This window comes from Erinaceus europaeus, chromosome 22 (genome assembly GCF_950295315.1).
Source record: "Erinaceus europaeus chromosome 22, mEriEur2.1, whole genome shotgun sequence".
Classification (NCBI taxonomy): Eukaryota; Metazoa; Chordata; class Mammalia; order Eulipotyphla; family Erinaceidae; genus Erinaceus; species Erinaceus europaeus.
Genome location: NC_080183.1, coordinates 4,303,579 through 4,328,880, shown reverse-complemented (window position 1 = coordinate 4,328,880; position 25,302 = coordinate 4,303,579). Strand labels below are relative to the sequence as shown.

Here is a 25,302-nt window from a genome sequence, read left to right as displayed (position 1 = left end):
CACAGGTGGGTGTTCCGCTCTCTGTCCCTGTCGGGGTGCTGACCCCAGGATTCCATCAGCCTGGAGTTAGTTCAACACTCCTTCGCCTTGTTCCCTCAACTTGGGCACCTTCTTGAGCCTCATCCTCAGAGGCGCAAGGGCCTCACCTGGGTCTCCAGGTCTGTCCCCACCACCCCCAGGTGCTCCGTGATCCCCTCGAGGGTCACAGTCAGGCTGCCACCACACTGAGCTGCCCTTGACCCTGGGGGTGGTGGCGAGGGGGAGCTGACATGTGGGACTCCGCTCAGACTCCTGCTCCACTTCCTAGAAGGATGGGGGGTCTCCCTGGAAAAGGAATAGCGCCCCCACCCTGACTCTCCCAGCCACAAGACTGAGGCAGGATGCCCACACTCAGCCCCCACCCACATTAGTAGCACATCGGCCATTGTTAAGACAAGAAACACATTTATTCAAGCACAGACGAGGCACCCAGCCCCTCCCCCCAGGGCCCCCCAAATCCTCACAACAGCCCTGTGAGGTAGGTGAGAACCAGCCAGGCTGGGCCCCCCCCAAGTCTCAGTGCATGAGGGGGGGCTGGGCCGGGGTCAGAGCAGTGAGGTCCATCAGTCAGTGGTGGAAGGGGGAGGCGTGTGGCCCCGGGTCCAGTCTTTGGGTCCAGATTGCGGAGTGGGGGTGTGCAGGGTCCCCGAGGCTGTGGAGGCTGGGGAGACAGGTGCAGGTGAAGGCCGAGGCCCGTCTCACTGCTGGCCAAGTTCTCATGCAGACAGGCAAGCCAGGGCAGACCCCAAAGCAAAGGGGGAGGCTCCAGCCCTCCCAGCAGTCATAGGGGGCGGAGGCAGGAGGGGCACCTCAGAAACCAGCTCCTCAAACACTCCTCCACACCACCCTCAGCCTCCCCCGCCTGCAGAAACTTCCAGAAATAGGCCTCCCCACAACTCACTGCCCCACCCCCACTAACCCAGAATCTAAGACTCTAGGCTCACTTAGCCATCAGTCTCCCCACTTCCTCTGGGGGTTCTCTGAAGCCTCCCACCCTCTGCCAATACTGGGAAAGCCTTAGGGACACCGGGCCTCACAGGGAGACACTGTCACCTCTAGGGACAAAGGCTCTATAGATGAAGGTGGGGTCAGGACCCACCCCACCCCACCCCCACCCCCCAAAAAAAAGGAAGAAAAAAGTCCCCAACTACTGAGCTGGACTCCGCATGCTTTTAAGCCAAACACTTTAACCTGACAAACAAAAGCCACATTCTAAATAAAATTCAGCTCCCATGATGTGCAGAGGACCCTGTGGGGCCCCAGGCTGTACCCACAGGCCCCTTATGTGCCCATAAAGGGGCTGCTTCCCATTCACGGGACCAGAGCGGGACAGAAGTCAGGTCTCCTTCAGAGACGACCCCCCAGGTCCCAAACATTCCTTGCTGAGGGGTTTCTAGCCCCAGGACATTCAGCTGGGGGGGGGCGCTTGCTGGGGCAGAAAGGGGTCCCCTGCCTGACACCCAGCTGAACCGAGTCTCAACTTATTCGCCTGTACCCTACACCCTGCAGAAAGAGGAGGTACAACACCCCGGACCCAATGCAGGGTCTATACCAACCTCGCTTTCACACAGAGCAGAGGGCCGCTTACAGCCCCTCTGTGACACCCCCACCTGCTCAGGACACTGGCCCCCAATGAGCTCTGCCCAACTTGAACCGCGACACCCAACGGAGACATCCCATTTCCAAAGACCACACAGCATACAGAGTCATGAGGCATAGTGATCAACAAGTTAGTTAGTGGGGCCACAGGGGGTGCAGACAAGGGCCAGTCAGGCGCATGGACAAGAGTGGGGGTGTCAATTCCAGTTCCCTTACAATCACCCACCCCCCACATTCAGCCAACAAAACAGAAGGGGGCCCCCACCACTGGTCTGGGCCTATGTAAGGCACCCAGGCTGCAGCCACTGGAAACCCAACATTACCAGCTGGGAGAGGGGGTGACAATCAGAAAAGGGGCCTCCTAAGTCTTTGATGGTGGGAGTCTAAGTTTTTATTTTAGGGGGGAAGGTCTGGGGAAGGGTGTGTGCCCTCAGTGCCGCCCAGAGGCCAGAGACAGTGGTGGGTAAGACACAGCCAGGCACCCACCTTTCCAGAAGCGGGGTGGACCTGTGAACTCCCGGGGTTGGGGCCCTGTACCCCACATGATGGCAACTCCTAAGACAGTGCCTTGGGCTCAGCCCCACCACCCCCCTGCCTACCTGCACCCCACCCCCACCCCCACCCCCACCTTAGCACCCCCGGGGGTGCACACCTCCCTGGCTGTGTCAGTCCCCAATCCCGATTACAGGGGTCCTCACAACAGCCCTGCGAGGTGGGTGCCGCTGCCCCTCCCCCCACCCTGCCCCAAAGACAGATTCAAGCTTTTGCCTATAGTCAACACCACACTTTTGTCCAGCTCCAGGGTCCTGGCTCTGCCCGCTAACATTTCCTCTCTAAAGATAGGACCACCCACCAAAAAAAAAAAAAAATCGGACAAACCCAGGAGAAGTGGGGGGGGGGACTGTTCACCATTCCCCCGGTATCCAGGGCTGGCACAGGCTGGGTCCAGCAGGGCCCCTCCCCACCACCAATTTGCTCTAAATTGAGCCTGGAATCAACTCCACAAGCTCCAGGCCGTCCCTGTAGAGAGTGGGATGGTTTCTCAGGGCCTGAAAGGCAGAACCCTGCTCAGCCTCAGCCTCAGCCTCTTGTGATTCTGAGACTGTCCCCTGATTACTCATTAGTGGCTGGAGAGGGACAAAGTGGAGACAGCAATCAAGTCTCCCCAGGGGCCAGTGGGGAGCATGGGGGGCTCAGGCTCTGCTTTGGCCCCTGACACACACACACACACACACCCCAAATAACACAAGCACCTCTCCTTTCCTGCCTGGGGAGCACAGACACTGTGAGAGTCTCTTTGGACAGAGACTTCCAAGACTTTTCTCTCGGGATTCTTGGCTGAGCGAGTCAACAGATGGGTGGATGGGTAGATAGGTAGATGGATAGAGGATGGATAGAGGATGGATGGATGGATGGATGGGTGGATGGATGGAAGGATGGATGGATGGATGGATGGACGGATGGGTCGTGCCCACTGTCCACTGACTGCAGAGAAGCAATGTCCACAGCAGTGACATGCACCAGGCAGGTGGCCAGAGACCCAGGCATCTTGGGTCAGGTGTCCCATGAGAGGGGAGCTGAGGGTGATGGTGGCAGATGGAAGCCAGCAGGGGTATGCTCGCAGCAGTGACTCCCCACCCGGGAAGCAAAGGGGGGGCCTCTTTCGTCACAGCACCCCCAGGTGTGGCCCAAGAAGGAAAGGCCCCCAGCCCCAGCATGAGGTGAAAGGCAAAAGATGGCTGAGTGGCACTCTGTGGACCCAGAAACCTGCAGGGAACAAGGGAGTGTGGGGGTCCTGCCTGTGGGAGGGGGGTCCCCTGTCCTCATGGCTGGCATGAGGGGCATAAGAGGAGGAGGCTCAGAAAAGCCCAAGGAGGCACCAGGCCACTCTGCTGGTCAGTAAACCTGAGCCCCAAAGAGGGGCTACCTGGAGGGGAGCTGCAGGGACAGCTGCTCAGCTGGCTGCCAAGGGAGGTGACCACCCATGTCCCCCCCCAGCCCCCTTTGAGTCTCCCTTAAAGCACCTCCTGACTGGGACTGACCCCTCACTGTCCCCAGTGACTCTCTGGTCCCGGGTAGACAGCCTATGTGCAAGCCAGGACCCCAAGGACTTGGACAAAATGGTTCACAGAAGAGAATGTATTGTGTTAACAAGCGCGTCGACCCTGTCCTGTTAGTACCCGCGGGGAGGTCAGACAGCAAGTGAGCATGACGGGGGACTTTCGGGACATTCTCCCTGCCCACCCTGACCCACTTCTGGCATTGCACACGGGTGCCCAGCCTCCTAAGTCAGTCACTGCAGTCACACACTCCACACACTGTCACACACACTGTCACACACTCACACTGTCACTCAGTCACACACTGTCACATTCACTGTCACACTCACTGTCAAACACTCAAACTATCACAGTGTCTCATACACTGTCACATTCACACACACACTCACACACTCAAACTGTCACACACTGTCACATTCACACACACACACACACACACTCACACTCAGGGATAGACACACACACACACACACACACACACACACACACGCATTCACACAGTCGCAGATCTTGCCGTCACCCCAGGGGAATCCACTCCCATCACCACCTGTCCCTACGTCACCCATGCTCCCAGCCTCACTCCCGCCACCAGACACAGGCCCCTCACTCACATCGTCAACCCCCCAAAACACATGACCTCGCCTCACAGCGTCCAGGACGTGCCCTACACACACAAAGGTGTCCAGACACACCTGACAAGGTCCTCTCCCACCAGGGGCTCACAGTCTATGGAGGCCTCACTGCCACACTCAGCCTGGAGGACAAGGTCGCGGGGGGGGGGGGGCAGCACACAGGGCAGTGCCAAGCCTTGAGCGTGAAGGTGGGTGAAGGTGGGCCAGGGGAGTGGCAGAGAGCAAAGCTGTGGGCAGGGCAGCAGGAGGGTGCAGCCAGTGCAGGGAGATGATGGCAGGAGAGAAGCCAACGGGAGTAGGGGCAGCAAAGGTGGTCGCTCGCTCAGAAGATGAGTAGCGGACAGACACAGATGTGGGCATGGGAGACTGGGAGGAGGAGGAGGAGGAAGAGAAGGAGGAAGAAGAAGAGAAAGGAGATCATGCTAGGGCGGGGGGCCTCCTGTTTGAGGTCATGTGACAGCCACACCTATGTTGGGGGCTGTATTGGGGACAAGGTGGGCATCTTCCTGCTCCAGATAGGTGAGCCTAGTCTGAGCTCCCGGAGGGAACTGAATCAAAGAGGGGACTCCGGGAGACTTGAGGCTCTCACTGCCTGCAGCTTGGTGGGGGCCAAGGTCAGCGGTAAGAGACAGGGGGTGACCTTTGTCACAAGTGCAGAGAAGGGCACAGCAGATGGAGAGGCCTGGTCAGAAGGAGAGCTGGAGCCCACCTGGAACCTCATGGGTGAAGCGCAGAGCCCCCCAGGGATCCCCATCCCTGCCAGAACACTGTCCTCTCCCACCCCAGCATCTGCCCCGTTCTGCCTCTGGGTACCCAGAGCCCTCCTCCACCAAATTCCACATGCAAAACCACAAAGGTCACAGACCCCATGCACCCCCCAGTCTCCCCCACATGCCCTGCAGTCTCCTGACAGTCCCCAGATGGTTAGAAAGTCCTAGGAGCGGGCTCCTGGCCCAGCAGACACCCACGCCCACCCACTGCGTGCACACGTCCCCGGCTTCTTCTCTCTAGCCCCCCACTTCATGCTGATGGGCAGACAGTTGTCTTCGCCCCCACCCTGGCGTTAGCAGGTGTTAGCAGGCATCCCGGGGGAAAGGGGTGGCCCCCCAGCTCCAACAGGCAGCAGGAGACGAGCAGAGCCCTGCGGCCCCAACACCACATCAGGACCACGTGGGCCTGCTCACGTGACCCAGACACGTGGTGCTGGAGGCTCGGAAGGGTGGCTGCCGACATCACTCCTCCATCTTCCAGGGGCCGCTGGTGTCCAGTCCAGCGGGGTTGCCCCGCCCCCAGCACCCCCACCCCTGGCTGAACCCCCTCCCATCCCTGCTCTGACCTCTGACCCCAACCCCTTACTTCTCTGCTGGCCTGCAAGACAGCCTGGCCTCCCCCTCCCCCAACGTCCAAGTCACCCCAAGCAGAAGCCACACCATCACCCCACACCCCACCAGCACCCAGGGGTGCCCTGGCCTCAGCCACAGGTTGGGGGTCCAGCAAAGATTGATCCTCCTGCTCAGGACTCAGGTGGACTCCAGCTCTCTCTCTCTCTCAACTGATTTTTTTCACTTTCTTTCTTTTTTTCTTTCTTTTCTCAAATAAGAACTGAGACATAGAGACGAACTTGAGTCTTTCTATTTGTTTCTTTTATGGCAGGCAAACAGGACATGCTAAGGCACAAATCCTGTCCAGTAGAGAGAAGGGGTTTGGAGGGCTTTGGGGGGACAGCTCCTCAGAGAGGCAACAGGGGCCAGGGGAGAAAGGACAATGTTGACAGAAAGCAGGGTGCGGAGGTCCACAGATTACAGAGCATAGCAAGCCAGCAGGAGGCAGGTCTTGAAACGGGCCCGGGGGCCAGGCCAAGGGACTCAGGGTCTAGGGGCCAGTTCTGCCACTAGGGGGGAAGGATGGGGACCTGTGGGGGGACCCTGGGTGACAGCAAGTCTTCCAGGACACAGCCACATCCAGGACAAGAAGGGTGGTGGGACTGGCCCTCTAGAGTCCCGTATTGGGAAGAGCCCCCCTGGCAGGTGACCCAGGCCCAGGTGAGGGCCACAGTGCCCACCTGACCCAGAACCCTCATTCCTACACCTTTCTGCAAAGCCGCCCTCCCTGCTGAGCCACTGCAGGAGTGACCTGACCGGAAAGAGGGAGGGTACCCCATTGTCCATTACAAACAGGGAGCGAGCGGAGCCAGGAAGTGGCCCCACAGCCAGGGCAGGGCAGTGACCCCACCCCCCTGCTCAAGGACTTCCCCACTGGCCCTCTCGTGGCCAGCAAGCTCAGGGGCACAGCCTCAAACACACCTCAGTCTCCATTCATTTCTTCTTCCTCTTTCTATTATTTGATTTGTTTCCCTTCTTACTTTCTTCTTGTGTGTGTGTGTGGGGGGGGTGTTTTTCCCCTCCTCTTATTGGGGATCTCTGAACCCCTCTTTCGATCCTGCTTTCTCACTGCCTGTTATTCTTGTGGAGATGAGTCAGGGGGCAGAGATTCAGACATGAATGACACCCCCCTTTTGCTCACTCTATGTCCACACTTGGTGGAGACCTTGTGGAGACCACTGAGCCTAGCAGAAACCCCTCATCCTCGGCCAGCTGGGGGGTGGGGGGGAGCTGACATAGTTCATCTACAAATTATCTCCTGGGTGGATGGATAGTGACCCCTCTGAGAGGGACGACTAGGAATCTGTGTCATTCATTCATTCATTCATTCATTCATCCTTCCCTGTAAGAACTATTAGGTTCATCCAAGCACTTGCCTGGACAATGCAACAAACACCAGTAAAATAAACTCCTGCCATGGAAATAAACATGCAGAAAATCTGAGCTCTCCCCAGGTGAGAGTCCCTTGCCTGCTCCCCGATCACCCCAGGCTAAGCTAAGCTCCCAGGCCCTGGGCAGTGAGGCAGAGAATCAGGGATTTGGACATGGGGGGGTTGGACAGGCCTGGGGGACAGCTCTGTTGACTCTGCCCCCACCCCAGGCCCTCTGCACAAACAGGACAGACAGCCCCTACATTCGCTCCCCCCCCCAGGAAGCAGCTGTCCCCAAGAGAAACCCGTTTCAAGACCCTGGAGAGCACAGACATACAGGTGGGACAGAGGCAGGATCAGGGGACAGAGCCCACGGTAGTGGGCACCTTTGTCTACAGACACACACACACACACACACACACACACACACTCAGCCCCCCCCCAGCCCCCCCGGCCAGCACAGAGGGCTGCGAGGCGACTGCATCCCCAACAATAAACAACTTGAAAAGGTTTAACAGGAAACTTTGAAGACAGAAAATATGCTCATTCTATTTTCCAGACATTTTGGGGGCGGGGGGGGATAAAGTCATTGAGGTCCATGTGGGGGGGTGTCCCTCGGTCTGTGTCCTCCTGGGCCTTCTGCGGGGTGCTTCTGGGTGGGGAACCCCCAGCTCCCCAGGCCTCTTCCATCCCAGTTTGTCCTGCGGCACAAGAGCCGAATAATGAACAACTCGGGGGCCAGAGGCTTAGCGGAGGGAGAAAAAAGTCATTTTGGGGAGGGGCGAGGAGTCACCAAGACACCAAGACAACTCTAGGAGGCTTGAGGATCTGCCCTGAGCACTCCGCCCCAGGTGGCCCCCTGCACCCTGGCTCTGAGCACCAGTCAGCCCCCACTGCCCACACTGACCACAGACGTGTGCACCCCTCCCTACCACTTACGACTGAGAGCTGGGGGGCTCGGGGTTTCGGGTGCTGGGTGTGAGGTCAATTCCCACGAAGAGGTCCTGCGACGTCTCGGGCTAGAAGTAGAAAGCGCCCAGTCATGCAACTGAGACCAGGTACCCTCATCCTGCCTGCAAGGGTGGGCTGTGGGGAGACCCTGAACTCCTGCACAAGGCTGGGGGGGAGGGGACGAAGGCACATTTAGGCCTCATACAGGAGAGAAGGGGCGAGCGAGCTCCCATCTTTACACCCAAAATGTGGGTTTGATGACTTTGGGGACTGAGGTGAGGAAGAAGCGACTAAGGCCAGGTGAGGGATGGGGGTGACAGGCCAGGTGAGGCTGGTGTGCACAGGTGCGGAGAAAGCCCTGAGCCCAGGTGTGGGGGTGAGGGAGGGGGTCATGACGGAGCTGAGGGCATCAGGGCCAGCAGACAGCTCAGCTCAACTCAGCAAACACCCTACTGTGTGTGTGAGGCTCCGGGTTCAAGCTCCAGCAACAAAAGAGCTCCAAGGAGAGTGGAGTGGAGCTGTGATGTCTCTCTCCTCTCCCTCTCCCTCTCCCTCTCCCTCTCCCTCTCCCTCTCCCTCTCCCTCTCCCTCTCTTTCTTCCTAAGCTCACAGGGTGGGAAAAAAAAGTGGATTGGGGAAGTGGCTCAGGTGTGTACATACAAAACACAGTCATGACACTTTAAACTTACTGTTTAAATAAATTAATTTTGGTTCTTTTTAAATTTATACTTAATTGTTAGATAGAGACAGAGAGAAATTGAGAGGGAAGGGGAGACAGTGAAGGAGAGAGACAGAGAGACACCTGCAGTCCTGCTTGACTGCTTGTGAAGCTCCCCCCCTACAAGAAGAGGTTGGGGACTTGAACTGGGGTCCTTACGCACTGTAATGTGTGTGCTTAACCAGATGCATCGCCGCCTAGCCCCTACTAATGACACTTTTTAAACTAGCAGCCATGACATGTGGACGGACGTTGGTCCATCAGTGGTAAGCAAAGTGGCCACACTCATGGGCAAAGAGACAGGGGCCTGGGGAGGGGGAGACAGGGGTTCTCGCTGCTTTGTGCTACAAACCGAAGTGTTTTTGAAGTGAAGTGACAGAAAACAGCATTTGAACAGAATCTACCAGCACTGAGGCGGCATGGACAAAGAGCCATCAGCTGGGGGTTCAGAGGAGGGGGGCCCAAGAGAGGAAGAGACCCCCCCCCCCGCCCAACTCGTCTGACCATGCCTTTTCCCTAACTGGAACAGGTGTGCTCGAGCCCCAGTCTGAGGGCCTTTGGGGACATGTCCTACCTGGGCCCAGAACACACACGCGGCTCCCTGTCTAGCCCAAGGGACAACCCGAGCCTGCACCCCAGCATTTGAGGCCTCAGAGACACACGGTCTCTTCCCAAACGCACCTCCACCAAGAGGCTCACAACATCCCAGTTCTGCAGCCCAGGGTATTGACAGCTGTCACTCTTGCTGGCATGATTATTTTTTTTAATCTGGAAGCTAGCAGGGCCTGGTCGATCTGCCCCTTTGACTTTGATCTCAAGGATACACCAACCCTAACCCTGTCCTGTCAAGACCACCCCCCACACAGACCGAGGGCAGAGGCTGTCCCTATGTCAAGGCCAGGCCCTGAACCTCACGTAATTGGGACATCTTTTGAAACTACGTCCCCGTCCCCCAGGCCAAGCATCCGCTCACAGAATGTTTACACGTCTCTCTTCCTGGAATTTCGCTCTCTGCCTCAGAGCACGCAATTAGAGGGAATTAAGGTTATCTGGTATCTGGTGCCCGTTTCCCGCTAATGGAGAGCAGGCGGGGGCAGGCGGGCAGGCTGGCAATTTTTCGATGCCTCATCTTGACTGGCAGGTATGGAAGCAACCAAGGTCGCAGAACAGAAGCCGCAGCCCAGCCCGGTAATCAGCGTGGGCGGCACACGCCTCAGCACAGAGCCAGCACCTGCCCTTCTCCAGAGGGTTCCCCTCCCCACCCTGCTGGCCTGCCTGTGGGGAGTCTGCACTGGGGTGGGCAGGGACGCCAGCTGAGGCACCTGGAGAGACAGCAGCCCCCCCTCCCCGGGCACCTGCCCAAAGGTCTCAGGGCCTCCAGGCCCACGGGGACCCCAGGAGCCAATATGGGGACAAGCCTGAGCAGAGCGTGTCCACAGAAAGCCAGGCCCGGCAGGCGCAGTGACCGCCACCATCTGCAGGGGCCTGGCCAGAGGCTCTGACCAGCTTCCTTGAACCCCTGGAGGAGAGGGCAGTGGGTGAGGGCCTCTGAACTCTGGCCCCATACAGAAAACCAAGCAGCCAACCACAGGTGACCCCTGAACCCCAGTGGGAGGACCCCAAGACTGGTAGAGGTTCAGGTCAGGAGGCACCCTGGGCCCTGCACTGTCCTATTTCACAAATGGGGAAACTGAGGCTCAAATGTCTCAGGATTTCATTCCTGGTAGGGTCTTGGGAGCACCACCCTCTCTCCTACCTCTGGGGGTGCGTGGGGGAATCAGTCTGGGCACATGGGGACATGGGGGCCTGCCCTTCCAGCCCTGACATCCCACTACATCTTAGACAGGGAAACTGAGATCCAGAAACTATTGGCCATAGAGACACCAGGCCAGACCTCTGCCCCTGGTAGCAGCCTGGGACCCTCTGGGCACTCTGGGGACAAATTTCCCCCCCACATGCAAAAGCCCCCCACCCAAGAGATGGTGGGAAGCCCCTTCCCCAAACCCCCATCCTCTCTAAGCACACCCTGGAGCTTTGAGAGCCCTGGTTCTCACCCAGCCAAGCAGAGAGGCTGAGAGAAAGTTCCAGAGAGGCTGTAGTCCTGGCGCTACCCTCTAGGCCCCCCAGCCTCCCATCCTGGGATCCTGTCTCGGGGGACCCAGCCCTGAGAAGGGGGGGACGGGCTGCCTGAGTGTCTTGGGGTCACTGGGGCCACTGGCTAGTTAAGCATGACATTGTCCGCCCAGAGGCTCCGACACCCACAAGAGGGCGGGGGGGGGGGGGGGGGGGTGCCGAGGATGCGCGCGCACACACACAAAAACACACACTCCGTCTGGGAAGGTAATTGAGGTTCTCTTTTCATCAGAAGAAAGGCACCTTGTGTTGAAAGCTTGTATTCACAGGACCTGGGAAAGTGCCTCCACTCTGCTCACACATTACCCAAGGTGGCTGTTCCTGAGGCCCCCACATTCCTTTCTGCCTGTGACCTTCTGTTCCTGCCCCCAGCTCCCAGGACGGCACACTCCTCTCTAAGCTCTTCCAAAGACCCTATTCAGGGCACAGAGCCAGGGAAGGTGGTGGGTCCTCTCCCCTCACCCGGACTCCCAGGGTGGGAGCCCTGGGCTCTCCATCTGTGTGTTTCTGAAGCCCAAAGAAACCCGAGAGTAATTAAGTGTGTGGGCCGCCTCCTGCACCAGCCTTCTCCCCCCTAATTAATTCTGCTCATTCGCATCCCCAACCCAAGTCCAGACCACCACTGGCCTCCCATCAGTGGCTGATCTGCCCGCTGGGATGCCTCCACCCTGGACTGAGGACTGGGGTGAAGTGAATGGAGAAGGTGGACACCGTCTCGTCACTAGTGCCCTATGGCCTGGCTAAGAGAGAGCAAGGAAGAACTAAACCTCGGGACCACCCATCTGAAGCTCAGGCGGCGCTAGAAAAGGCAGGGTGAATGGGTACCCAGATGTGGGCCTCTGGGGCACCTGGCAGCTCCACCTCCAGCATCCTGTCCCTGTTTCCTGACAAAGACACTCTCACCATGGAAGGGACAGCCCAGGCTCCCCTCTGCCACACCTCTGGCCTGGCCAGAAGACCCAGCTTCTTCTAGAGTGTCCCTTCCTCTACCAGTGGAGATCCACCACCAACAACCCCCTCCACACACATACACACACTGGAAGGAGCTCATCTGGGAAGACAGGCCTCTTCGAGAACTTCCCATCCTTGAGTGAAAAGGGAATTCAGAATGGGAAGACCAGGATGTAATGATGGGTCGCCTATCCCAACTCTGGTGCTGGGGGTGGGGAGGGAGGGGGAGGCAGGGCTCAGAGCAGCAGGGGGGGGGGTCCTGGCCCTGTGGACTTCCTGGGGGCTGACCACTCCCAGGACTCAGGACCCAAGACCCTCTGTGGGTATCCACAATGTGGAAGCCACCCATCTTCCCCATGTCCCCTCCTGTTCAAAGCTACCTTCCCTTTTCAGGGAAAAATTCATTACTGAGCCCATTAGAGAAGGGAATAGGGTCCCCTCCTTCCCCTTTCTGGAAGTTGCATGACTCAGAAAAAATACAGTGAATTTCTTTCATGCTTCTTTCTCTCTCTCCATCTTACCGGTTTTCAGGGGGCCAGGGAGGAAAGGGGGTGCTGTGACCACAGATCAGGAGGCACTGGGTCAGGGACCCCCAAAGCCACAAAGGTGGCCAAGTTGGGGGGGGTGGCAGGCCAAGAGGACATGGTGGTCCTGAGATCAGACTTCCCAGCCTCTCCCTTGTGTCCACAAAAGTGTCCAGCTAAAACCTCTCTCTGGGTGGGTGGGGGGCTCTCTGGACCTGGCTGCCCCCTCACCGTGCTTGGTGGGCCCAGTCCCTTCAGAAGGGAATCTTACTGCTGGGCTGACAGCCCAACCTGTTAGTTCCCAGGACATGCATGACGCCAGCCCCAGAGGACATGGGCTGCAGACCACCTTATATCAGACCATGACTTTAAAAAAAGAAAAAAAAAATAGTGGTCCGGGAGGTGGTGCAGTGAGAAGGCTTTGGACTCTCAAGCACGAGGTCCCGAGTTCTATTCCCGGCAGCACATGTACCAGAGTGATGTCTGGTTCTTTCTCTCTCCTCCTATCTTTCTCTTAAATAAAAACTTTTAAAAATTTTAAAGAATCTAAAATAAATAAATAAGCTGACCTCAAAAAAAAAATAAGAAGAGAAGGGGGTTGGGTAGTGATGCCACTGCTTAAGAGCGCCTATTACCATGCACAAGGGCACGGGTTCAAGTCCCTGGTCCCCACCTGCGGGGGGGAAGCTTCACAGATGGTGAAGCAGGGCTGCAGGTGTGTCTCTGTCCCTCTCCCTTTGTCTCCCCCCTCAATTTCTCTGTCTCTATCCAATAATATATGAATTTATTTTTTAAAAGGAGGCCCAGCGATAACCCTAGTGGCAATACAAATAACAAATAGCGTTTGACAAATAAATAAATAAATGAGGGGCCAGGCAGTGGCACACCTGGTTAAGTGCTCAAGGACCCAGGTTCGAGCCCCTGGTCCCAGCTGCAGGGGGGGGAGCTTCACAAATGGTGAAGCAGGGCTGCAGGTGTCTCTCTGTCTCTCTCCCTCTCTATCTCCCCCTCCCCTCTCAATTTCTGTCTCTATCCAATAACAGATAAATAAAAATATTTAGTAAATAAATGAATAAAAGGGAACTTTAAAAAATTCCCTGAAAACTGCCCCCTCTTTTGCACTGATGGGTGTTCTGAGCCAGAAAGGGGCTGGGGGAAGAGGTGGGAGTGTCAGCGGGACTAACCCCACCCCAGGGAGCCTGAGGATCTCAGGAAGGCTCTGGAAGCCCTGGGCATTTTGGCTCAGCTAAGTCAAGTCCCCCCCCCACCCCTGCCCCCCAGGTCTCCTTCCATCACTGTGTTTGCAGGTGGCTCAGCCAGCACACGGGGGTAAATATCAGAGGCCAGCACCTCCCCAAGCTGCTCTGATCCCCCCATCTCTCCAGAACTCCCCAGAGTGCAAGAACAAGGGGAGGAGGAGCAGGCACCCCCCATAGCCCTTGCACCTTCTGGAAACACACCGCCCCACCCGCCCGCCACACTGGACTTGGGGCAGGAGGCGGAGCAACCTGATCACTGACAAGACAGTGCAAACAGCTGGACAGGGAGGGAGGGAGCCCATCTGAAGGAGGGTCATGGGGAGCACAGTCCCCCAGGCTCTGTACACACTCCACCCTGAGTCTCAGGATGGGCCCTGGTACCACTACTGACACCCTGAGGCCTCCCTCCCCCTGCCCCACAGCCTTCAACCTGGTGTGGCTGTTCCCCCATGAAAGTGGGGGGCGAGGGGGGCCCACCCCTCCACACCCCTCATTTTCATGAGACCACCCAGAATACACACACAGACCCTCCCATCCTGGAGACAAGAGTTGGTCCTGTGCACTCCAGGAATACTGTGTCCCCCAACAATATATAATAACAGTCTAGCAACAATCTCTGACAATAACAATCTCTAATAATGACAATCCTTAACAATAACCTATAACAATAACAATCTATAATAACAACAACATAATGTAATAACAATAGCAGCAAGCTCCCCCGTCAGTGCCCCCACCTCACGGCGGTGTGGGCGCCCCTAGTGTGCGTGGTGGGCGCCATCGTGTGTGCCGTGAGGCCCTACTGTGTGCCCTGAGCATCTACTGTGTGCCTGGGCCCAGGCCCTCTCAGGCGCAGACCACTGTGAGCCCCCCACTCACCTTGTCTGGTCCGGACCGGCTCCAAGGTCGTGTGGATTTCCCCCCCCCCCGCCCAGGTCTGCGCCCCCTCCCCAAAGTGGACGGCGAGTGGGGTCCTGTGTGAGCCTGACAGTGTGGTGTCCTGTGTGTCACGAGAGAGCCAGACTCACCCGGTGAGCTGGGGCAGGCAGGTGAGGAGGGGTGCGGTGCACTCCAGTGAGGGGCTTGGTCCAGTGGTCCTCCTCCAGGGATCAGGGTCCTCGGCGGGTGGGGGTCCTCCGGAGCAGGGGGGGCTTCCTCCTTCGGTCCAGGCGGCCAGTTCTCAGCCAGCACAGGACGACGGGGTCCGCTTTGGGGAGGGGGAAAGAGACTGAGTGCCAGGGCCTGGCAAATCCCCCCCAGACCCACCCTACGCGCCTCACCTGTGGTCGTATGGTGGTGGAGGGAGAGGCAGGGAGGGTAGAGGAGCCACAGGCCGGGGAGCTGCCCACCTACAAGGAGAGCTGGGCTGCGGTGGCAGGTGTGCCCCTGGTTCACAAGGTCGGGGGGCTGGGGGGGGGTGCCCGGCCTCCAGGAGGCAGCCATGGGCATGAGGCCCTGGGCAGCTATGGATGGAGCAGATGGCAGGGCAAGGCAGGCACACAGGGTAGCAGGTGGCCACAGGTGACCACTCAGCAAAAAAAGCCAACAAGAGGCGGGGAGGGGAGGGGACACCGGACAGGCAGAGCAGGGGAGCAGAGGGGCAGGGGGCTCAGCCGGCGCCGCTCACTGGAGGTTCTGGGACATCCGTCCACCCCTGGGGCGGGGGGACAGACAGACAGGCCCCATGACAGGGCTGGGAGCCCATTCAGCTCCACAGTTTTGGGGGTGGGGGCGGAAGGCAGAATCGAATGGAGGGAAGGGGTGCAGCGAGCAGACCCCACTCAAGAGAGAGACCTGAATGGCCAGAGCACGGAGGGCCACGCCATCGTTCCTGTTCTCCCACCTCGGCCCTGCGCAGGGCCACGGGTCCAGAACAAGCCATCAGCACTCGTCTAGGGGAAGGGGACCCTGGCGGGGGGTGGACAAGAGGCCCCAGGACCCCCGGAACGCCGGGGCCTGGTTCCCAGAAAGGCCTCACCACCACCTCCACCTACTCGTGCGCCTGGGACAACCGTAAGGCCGCCCACAGGACCACACCTCCCGGCATCCTCCCCAGAAAGCAGAGGCCTCAAGGGACGAGCTAGAGTGAGGGGTTCCCGCCGGCTGGGCGTGGGCTTGGTCAGCAAGGATCGACTGTTGGCTTGACAGTGGATGGACGCGCGAGTCAATGAACAGAGCAGGCCGCCGCCGGGCCGCCGTGGCAGCTGCACCCCGTAATCTGCCCCCCACCCCTTTGACCTCACCCTGGTCTTGCCTAGCGGCTCAGCTGGGCGGCCACGTCCTTCAGGGGCTCACCTGTCCAAACAGACATCCCACATACTCTTACTGAACCCCACATGGTGCCAAGCTGGTGCTGGGATACCCCTAAGGAGAGTGGGTGGCCTAGGGCACCCCCTGGAATTCCAGATCAGGAGATGGTGCTGGGGGTGGGGGGGGAGGAGAGGTGGGGGGTGGGGAGCCAAGGGGAGGGCAGGCAGTGAAGGCAAGAGTCAGCAGGTCCTAGAAAAAGTGGAGGTGCAGGGGGAGGTGGGGCTCCTGGCCTCCCTGATCGCAGAGCCTACAAGCAAGCATGAAGTCAGAGTTCAAGGTTCTCTGCTGGAGGGATCCCTGGGCTGGAAGAGGGTGCAGGGGGACCACGTGCAGGCAGCTGACATTAACATCTGTCCCAGGAGAGAAAGGGGAGCTGTGTGTGACCCTAACAGTCAGAAGTGGTGAGATGGAGTGGGAGGGGAGGGCGGGCCGAGAGGGGCGTACCACCTAGTCCCAGGTTCCAGGAAGGAACTGAAAATTCCCAAGATGCTGGCTAGAGCCCTCCTCCACGAGAGCCTGGGGCAGGAATTGCTGGGGAGCTTTACAAATCAGTGGTCACTTGGACAGCCTGGTCAGGGGACTGGGCTTCAGGGCAACTTGGCCTGTGGGAAGGGGCATTAACTGGGGGTCTGAGGGGTCAGTCAGTACCTTCAGCCCAGAGGAATCAGAGGAAGGCATCCCTTTCTCCCAGTTGGCCACTTGGGCCCAAGCACACTCCCCATGCCCATCTCTATCCTCTGGGCTGAGGGCCGGGAACACTGTGGGTTTGAACTCATGAAGTGATCAGAATCTCTGGGGTATGCGGCTGAGAACTATCCAGAGGCCAGGGCCAGTGAGAATCCAGGAAGTGGGGGAGTGTGGGGTGGTTGGGGGGTTGCTGGGCAGGGCAGAGCTCACTGGAGCTAAGAGCAGTGACCCTGGGCCTCATCCTGACAAGTCACTTTTGACACAGGGCCTTGCTCAGTTTGGGGGAGTCCACTGGGAACCCCAAACCATGCTCCACTGGGAGGGGCCAAGGAGGGGTTGGGGGCAGGCACCTATTTCTGGGCTGGCTGCTCTGAGATGATGAATCCCATGCCATAGCCTGTGACCTTTCTAAAGCTGGGGGGGGGGGCGGCGTCCCCAAACTGTCTTTAACTTACAGCCACTCCTCCACAGGAGAGGGGTGGGGGGTGAGAAGTGGGGCCTGGCCTGTGTGAAGGCTTTGCCACACAAAGCCAGCAGACAAGCTGGAATGCAGCTCTTCAGTAAGAACTAAGCCGGGCTTCATTAAGAGAAAGGAGGGCAAAGCCAGCTGAGGGAGGGGCCCTTCCATTCACTCAGAGGCCAATACCAGCTCAGGGGCCATGGTGTGGGGGTGCAGAGTGGGGGGGCCAGCCAGCATTCAGGGGGTGAAGAGGTTAAACTTGATAGAAGGAACTTAAAACCCCCAAATGGGCCAATTTGGTTTGAAAGCTTCCTGGGGTTTGTCACTGGGATAATCAGGGTAAAACCTTTTTTTTTTTCCCTGTTTACTTTCTATAAGCCCAGGCCAATCACACTAGAATACCTGTCTCTGGATTTCTTTTTTCTTTTAGGGTGGAGGGGGATAAATTTTAATATTTCAAGTCTATCTCCCCCTTACCTCCACTGTTTTGTCTGTAAGGTCTTTAAAAAAAAAAAAAGGAGAATAAAAAGACGGCTTGCCTCTCTTCTACTCCCTTTCCCTTTTTTTTCATTCTTTCTCTCTCTCTCTCTCTCTCTCTCTCTCTCTCTCCCCCAACCTCTCCCTGGGCCTTCCTGTGGGACACCCTCACCTGTAAGAAAATGGGTAGTGACCCCAATTCGAGTTTTCTTTCCTACTCACCCCTCCCCAAGAGCGCAGCATTCCATGGTTAGCCAGACTCAAAGCTGAGGTAGAAAGAAGATGCTCTAGGCCTTGGGAGCTGAGACAATTCCTGGGAGAAACTGGAGACCAAGGAGGCCAGGAGTCATGTGTGTGTGTGTGTGTGTGTGTGTGTGTGTGTGTGTGTGCGCGCGCGTGTGCGCGCGTGTGCACGCAGCAGCAGGAAGGAACCAGAGCTGAAAGGTCACGTGTGAGAGAGTGTGAAGACGTGTCCATGTGTCTGTGTGTCCGGGATCCGGAACATGTGTCCAGGTGGAGCCAGAGAAAGATCATTACCTGAGCGACAGCCTTCGCCGGAAGAAGCAGTGGGCTGGAGAGGAAATTGAAGGTAAGGGAGGAGGGCAGCAAGTGGGCACAGGCCTTTGAAGAAGCTTGGCTGTGAAAGGAGAAAAGAGTGAGCGACTGTGGTGACTAGACAGGAGGGCAGAGCAGGGGGGCCGGGGGGGCCCCCCGACTGTGCAGAAAGCCCAGGTAGGAGTGCAGAGGCGAGAAGGGGTGAGGGCCAGGGGTGAGGACAAGGGACCAGCACTGAGAACGCCTCTCCCTTGGGAGGTGAGGCGGAGGGGGTGCGAATGTGCGTTGGATCCAAACTGGAGCCGCTTGAGGGCCTCTGTTCCCCTGGGAGGTGGCAGCCAGCCCCAAGTCGGGACAGGGGGTTGTGAGGTTCAAATGCACCAACAAAGGTGGCCCAAAGGGCCTCTGCCAACTGCAATGGGAGAGGACACCACCATGCACCCTGGATGCTGGCACTGAGGAGAACCAGCCAGCGGGGACCGCTGCCTCCAGCCTCCAGAAGACAAAGGGAGGGCCTCCTCACAGCCCGGATTAGCTCCACTTCAGCTGTCACCTTGAAGTCACCAGACCTACCTTCATTTGCCACATAATCCAATCGGCCCCTTTCAGAGAGCCGGGAGCCACTGTGCTGGGCTGCACCAAAAGACCCCAAGTGGTCTTTGTCTGGGCTGGACAAAACAGGGGGTGGCTTCAAAGGGGACCAAAGAAAGTGCTGCTCAAAAGGAGGACCCCAATTAGCTCCTGGGACGGCACCCGGCCTGCTGGGAGGAGCAAGGCCTTCCAGAAAATGTTTGCTGAATGCCTGCTGAACTCAGGGGCCCTGGGACATGTTTACTGTCTGACAGGAACATACACACACACGCACACACACACGCACACACACACACACAGCACCTACTGGGTGAGTGCTGGCTGCTGTAAGTGCAGGGTGTGGAAGAATGGGGTGGGGGGCGACCCCAGATCTGAAGTGGAGGCGACCACTGTAGCAATTTGCAAAGCATCTCCACCAAGGAGTCTTCAAAGGAGCCGTGTGTGTGTGTGTGTGTGTGTGTGTGTGTGTGTGTCCATTTAGGCCATGAAAGGGGCTGAGGCTTAGAGAAGTTAAGCAACTAATTGAAGGTCACCCAACTATTGAAGGGTGGAGTGAGCACGGGCAGGGCCACCCAGACCCCTCCCCAGACCTCCCTGGGCAGCTGGGGCTTCAAACAGACGGGCCCATTGTCTGGGCTCTACTCAGAAAGAAAAGCACTTGGAGTGTAACTGTGGGCCAGGGGGTGGGCTGCCAGGGAGGGGGGCGGGGGTCCAAGTCGGACCCCTGCTCTGGCCAGCTATGTGATAAGATACTTAACATTCCCCCACCTCAGCTTCTTCCCTGGGATGGGGTGCGGGGCCTGCTGGGGCCGCATCGGTCACCCCAAGGCCACCACGTTTGCAGATGGACCAGACATCCTAGAAAGCTCCATTGGGGAGGGGGCTGTCCTAGCTTCCTGGAGGAGCCCCGACCTGGGAAAGGAGAGCCCCAGAGGGATGACGGTGTCTGGTGTGCTGCAGGGGGTGGGGGGACATGAGTGAGACAGGTGAGGCAGGTGGCAGGGGGTTGGCCTGGCAGACTTTTCAACAAACATTCTGGGAATCGCCCTCCCACGCCCCGGCCCCAGCCGTTGGCAACCTACTGTCATTTGATCCTCATAACACCCCTAGGAGGGGCACATCTGATTCCCCCCAGACCCCAGAAAAGACAGAAAGAGTACAAAAGAGGGGTTGCATGCCCTTGGCAGTTCAACACGGTGGCATCAGGGCTCATGCTCATTCCAGAAACCCGCCCTGCGCCTCAGAACCGCCAGTGAGTTGCTGGTGGAGCCCCCCGGCCCTTAGCCCAGGCCCCCCTCCTGAGGACTCCCAAGGGATCCTTCTGGTTCAGAACAGAATGGGTATTAAGGGGCAGTCGGGGAAGACTGCCATTGCTGGGGGAGGGAACACTCCAGTTCGCTGGCAAAGGTGGGACAAGCAGACTTCCAGAAAAGGAATCAGAGCGGCAAGGCATAAGCACAGCAAGGTGGGGGGGGGGGGGGGCATGGCCGATGCCCCCTCACTAGGGCATTGGCTAATGTCCTTGGTCAACAGAGGTGGGTGTGTCCTTCGACTGGGGCTGCCTCCGCCTTCCATCATGTGGGTCTGGGGGGTCGGGTGGGTCCGGTCCTGGAGGGTCTCGAATGTCACCGGGGATCCAGGCGCTCTCTACAAGTGACCAAAGAGAGAGAGAGAGACCCGTCACTGCCCCTGCCAAGGCACGTCTTAAAATTAAAGTGAATTAATTACAATGAAAACCAATGAAAATGTGAAATCATTATCGGCTAGTGGCTCACGGGTCTGGGGGAGATGCGGGGCGAGGCGCCGGGGGCTTCTGCCTGCTGCAGGGCGGCTGAGGGACCGCCAGGGGGAGCAGCAGGCGAGGTGGCAGAAGGACGGTCAGAGGTGGCTCTGGATGGAGATGGCTGCTGATGTCATCCCTGGAGAGACCCTAAAGGGAGGGAGAGAGGGGGGGGCCTGGCTTAGAAACCCGGCGTGCTGACCTCTGCTGGCCAGCGGTGGAACAGCAGCTGCAAGAGGGAGGGAGGGAGGGGAGGGGAGGGGAGCGGTGGTGGAGAGGGAAGAGGGAGGGGGCTGGTGGAGAGGAGCGAAGGAGGAGCGAAGGAGGAGGGAGGAGGAGAGAGAAGAGAGGAGGGGAGGAGCAAAGGGGGAGGAGGGGCCGAAGGGAGGAGGAGACAGAAGGAGAGGGGAGGAGACAGAGGAGTGGGAGGGGGCAGGAGGGAGAGCAGACGTGGGAGGGGGGAAGAGGAGAGCGGGGAGGGGGAGGAGGGAGAGGAGAAATGGGCGGGGGAGGAGGAGGAGGGGTGGAAAGGGGAGGAGGGAGAGGAGTGGGAGGGGGTAAGGAGAACTTGATTGACAGGCCACAAGTGTTAGCCGGGTGCGCATGCGCGGCCCGGAGCGCCGAGCACGCGCCCACCGCCACTTGCGGGCCTCGACCGCTAGGGGGCGCGCGCCCGCCCTCCCGCGACCAGCCACCTGCGGCAACCGCGCGCGCAGCTGGAGGGGGGGCGCCCAACAGGTCCGGGGAGGGGGGCGCGCACTCCCGCGCCCCCGCACCCGCGCACCCGCACCCGCGCCTCGCAGCCCGCCTGTCCCCGGCCGCCACGCCTGCTGTCACCAGGCAGAATCCACCTGTGGATGCGCCGCCCCCAACTGCTCAGGGGGGCTTGGAGCCCCCACATGAGGTCATCCTGCAGCAAAAAGATAGACGTCACCCGGATCTTTCCAGAACACCACTGCGCCATGCGCGCACACGGGGACCCCCGCCGCCCCCAGAACCCCCGAAAACACCCATCTCATCTGCTATCAGGGGTCTCTGTCGCAAGACTGCGATTGCACACCGCCCGGGTGGTCTCTGCGCCCCTGACCACCTACGCCATTGCAAAAAAAAAAAAAATGACATAAAATGGCCATCTCCAAGCGACCCGGGCCACCTCCAATCCGCTAGATCATAGGCGACCCGCCCCCCCAAAAAATGAAATAGAATACCTCGCCCCCCGCCTCAGCCCCCGCGACCCCCCACTCGAAAGCGCCTATTTAAGCCATCTTCGGTGGCGTCATCGGAATTGAATGCGCCACATTTTCCTAAGACCCCCCCCCCAAAAAAAATTCAATGAAAGCCGACTGAGATCCACTCACTGCGCCCACGCTCTCCTAGCGACACCCCGAGCCGCACAGCCCGCACCCCGCGGGTCCGGGTCTGCCTGCAGCCCCCTTGGGTGCTGCATCCACACTGCGCCAGCGAAGGCGCTCGAGACCCCCTCCAGCAGGAGAACAAAGGCCACCTCCCCTTCCCACCCCGCCCCCCAAAATTCCGCAGTGCCACCAGCGCCCTCTGGCGGCCGGCGAGAGAACCTTCCAGAAACCTGCCACGTAGCAGCCCGCTCGCGCCCCCCCACCCCCACCAGCCAGGCGGCCGGGAGTGGGGAGGGGGCGGCGTGGGGGGCTTGACAGGGACAAAGGAACCGCGCAGAGGCGACTTTATCGACATTCAAAAGCCCGCCACACGTCAGAACCTTCCAGAGACCCTCGCGCCCTGCTGAGAAGACCCCGCCCCCCCAATTTCAGCCTCCCAGCGCCCAGCTCGCCAACACACACCCCTTTCTGCGTCTCTCTTCCCCCTAGAGGAAGACGCCCCCGAGGTGCAAGGACACTGCCTTCCTGACACCCCGGCCCACCCCCTGCAGCCATCCTGCCTGCGCACCCCCAATGTCGTGCCCGCCTCCACCTTAGAGCAGACTGGGGGGCTCCTGGCAGGTTGGCGTCTGACGCCATGTCTCTGCCATGACCAAGCGCTGGCCGCGGGGTCGGCCAGGTGACACTGTCCCCCTGGGCTCTGACCGCTGTCCCCTGGCCACTGAGAGGAAGCTGGACTCGAGCCCTCGTGGCCAGGACCCCCTGAACCTCGTGCCTTCGGGAAGACGTGCCCCACTAGACTCGAGGGGCCATCTTCCTGGCGACCCCCTGGCTGTCTCCCTCCCCTCGACTGGCAGACAGGGCGCACAGAAGCCATCCTCTGCCGTGGACCCTGACCTGGTGGCTCGGAGCCCGGGAAGCCTGGCTTTCAGCCCCCTGAAGCTGGTGAACCCTCTGTCCATGTCCCCACTCGGGGTCGGTCAGTCAGAATCCTCCCTGACCCTGGGGTTCCTCCAGCCCCCGGGGACGAGCCTTCTGGGGGGGCCCTGATTGTCCCTCCACCCCCGGGGAAGTGTGCCTCCAGCTGTCCCCTCCTGCAGGGACGCAGCGGCCGGTGCTCCGGGACCAGGCGAGGTGACCGTCGCCGACCACAGGGGATCAGCCCCGGGCCACGGGTCTCGGCTGGTCCCGGCGCAGCGGGCCGGATGCAGGAGGATGTCGGCTTCCTTCTGCACATCCTCGGGGAGGATGACACCACTCACCGCCGGGCGGACAGAGCGGGCAGGCTGTCGCCGTGGGTCTGTCTCCGTCTCCAGAGCCGAGTCAGGCCGAAGAGGCCAGTGCACTCCTTGGACTCCTCTCCGTCTTCTGCGCTGGGGGCTGGCTGGGTGGGGTTTATATGCAGGCGCAGAGGGGGTGGTCTCTGACGTCAGCGCATTCTGCTGCAATGCGCTCATTTCTCTAAAAATGATTGGCCGGAAAATGAGCCCCCAGATTCTATGACAAATTGTTGGAGCCGCACCCAGAATGCCGCAGAGGAGGAGAGAAAAAAAAATCTACCGCAGTGCCCCTGGCCGCCATGGCCAACACCCTGCCCAGGCCCCCCCCCACCCCCAGGCGAAGTGGGCATGGTTCCCGGGGGCGATGAACCCCAGGAAGGTGGTTTTACCCGGACGGCCCGAGGGTATGACTGGGGATGCTTGGGGGTACACTGGCCGCCATGCCTGTGTATCTCTGGGCGGCTCTCTGAGGAGGGGGCTCCGGAGAGAAAACTCATGTCAGGCTCACTGTCAGTAGAAACCAAGTGCCTCCCCCCCAAGAGGTGAAAGGTACCCCCTGAATGGTGGCGACCGTCAGCCCCTTTCTGCCTGCATCCAGCTTGGGCTGGTCATCTTGCGCTCGGCCCATTGAGCTCGGCACAGTGGCTGCGTCCTCCCCAGCCACGCAGCCGGGGTCTGGGTCCTGGGGTCTGCACTTGACTGACCAGCTACCCTGAACCCCACCGTCTCCCTCCCTCAGCCCCGGGGGTCCCGTTTGGCCCGTGTTAATGAGGGGGTGTTCGCTCAACCAAGGCGTGAATCCCCGTGTCCTTCTGGAGGTGGGTGGGGGAGTGCTTTTTCAACAGGGTCTGACATGGAGGTGTTTGGCGTACCCTGAAATTCAGATGGTTTTCCCACATTTCGCACTTTGCAAACCATCACCCCCTCCCCTGCCGGCCCCCACCCATGACAGGCAGGGACACGTGTCGCTGGCACAGAGCTGCCCCATGGACAGGAGCGCTAAGCCCTAACAGGTGGCCGTCCCAAGAGTGGCAGCACTGTGTCCCCTCGAAAAGGTCAGAACGCAGCTGAAAGGGGCTTAGGAACTATCTTGGGGTGACAGCTGGGTGGCAGCCGGGAAGATCGGGCTGTGACGGGGAGGGGTGAGGACAAATCCCAAAAGGGAAAGGCATGGGGGGTCCGGGGAGGGCTACCAAGTTAGGACATCTTCTCTGCACGCACGGCTCGGTGGAGGGGGGTCAGAACAGCTGCTGGGGCGCCTGTGTCCAGCGACAGGCTTGGTGGCCAGAGCACGGGGATGGCCGCGAGGGGGCTGGCGGGCTGGCCGAGGGCCATTTGCAAAGCCAACAGACTGGCCGAGGGTCCCCGCGGACCCCCGGCCTGGACCGGGGTGCAAGCTCATTTAGACTCGTCCCGGTGCGTGGCGGGGGCGCGAGCATCAGAGACTTGGGGGGGCTGAACGGGGTGTCACACGGGCATGGCAGACAGGGAGATAGGACAGCCTGGTGGGCAAAGGCGAGGTGGTGTCGTGATGCATGGACACCCCCCCCCCGACACTTGTAGCGATGCTTAGGTGCTGAGACACCCCCCCACCCCCCTGCTTCTAGAAGCTTCTGGAATCATGGCTCCGAGCATCCTGTCCACCGCAGAGGCAGGAGCCTCGCATTCATCGCTAGGAGACAGCGCGAGCCGCGTGGGCCAATCAGCGGCCCGCAGTCGCTGTCGTCAAGCGCGAGCGGCCAATCAGAAGGCCGCAGGCCCGGTTGCTAGCTTCCCCGGGGCAGAGGCGAGGCGAGCTGGAGGGGGCTGCGCAACCCGCGTGGGAGGCGGCGTGGGCGCCGGGTGGCCAGCAGGGAGCGTGCGAGTTGCGGCCGGGGTCCCGGGGGTGCGCCCCCGGACAGCAGCCTGGCAGTCTGCAGAGGCCCAGGGCCGGGGTCCTGCCTGCACCCTGGCCAGGGCTGGGGGGCCCCCCAGAAGCCCCGGGAGGAGGGGCTCCAGTCTTGGGGTGCGATGGAGGCCTGCTGGCTGGGCCCCCGGCGGGGGCGCGGGGCCTCCCGGCTGCAGACTCGATTCGGCTCTTCTGGCTGCTTTTCTTTTTTTCCTCTCTCTCTCCCCCCCCCCCCTTTTTTTTTTCTCTCCAATGTTCCCTGGCTCCAAAGCCCAGAGCTCGCAGTGAAGCAGTAAATCCC

At 59.6% G+C, this 25,302-nt stretch overlaps 1 protein-coding gene across 6 annotated transcripts; it reads right to left on the bottom strand.

The window, feature by feature from the left end:
* Positions 1 to 424: 424 nt before the first annotated feature.
* LOC107522270 (uncharacterized) lies at positions 425 to 23,246 on the bottom strand. 6 transcript variants are annotated; one of them, XM_060181061.1, is made up of 9 exons: positions 23,096 to 23,246; positions 20,474 to 20,628; positions 19,611 to 20,345; positions 18,681 to 18,775; positions 18,090 to 18,189; positions 14,899 to 14,967; positions 14,647 to 14,825; positions 8,022 to 8,101; positions 425 to 700 (listed from the first exon to the last, which is right to left on the bottom strand). In XM_060181061.1, exons 3-8 carry the CDS (start codon positions 19,784 to 19,786, stop codon positions 8,067 to 8,069), a joined length of 654 nt encoding a protein of 217 aa, XP_060037044.1. In that variant the 5' UTR covers positions 19,787 to 20,345; positions 20,474 to 20,628; positions 23,096 to 23,246; the 3' UTR covers positions 425 to 700; positions 8,022 to 8,066. The 6 variants fall into 6 exon arrangements, 2 of the variants coding, with proteins under 2 accessions (XP_060037044.1, XP_060037045.1); XM_060181062.1 differs by lacking the exon at positions 425 to 700 and adding an exon at positions 7,593 to 7,783; XR_009547209.1 differs by having other exon boundaries at positions 18,090 to 18,775.
* Between the last annotated feature and the right edge of the window lie 2,056 nt (positions 23,247 to 25,302).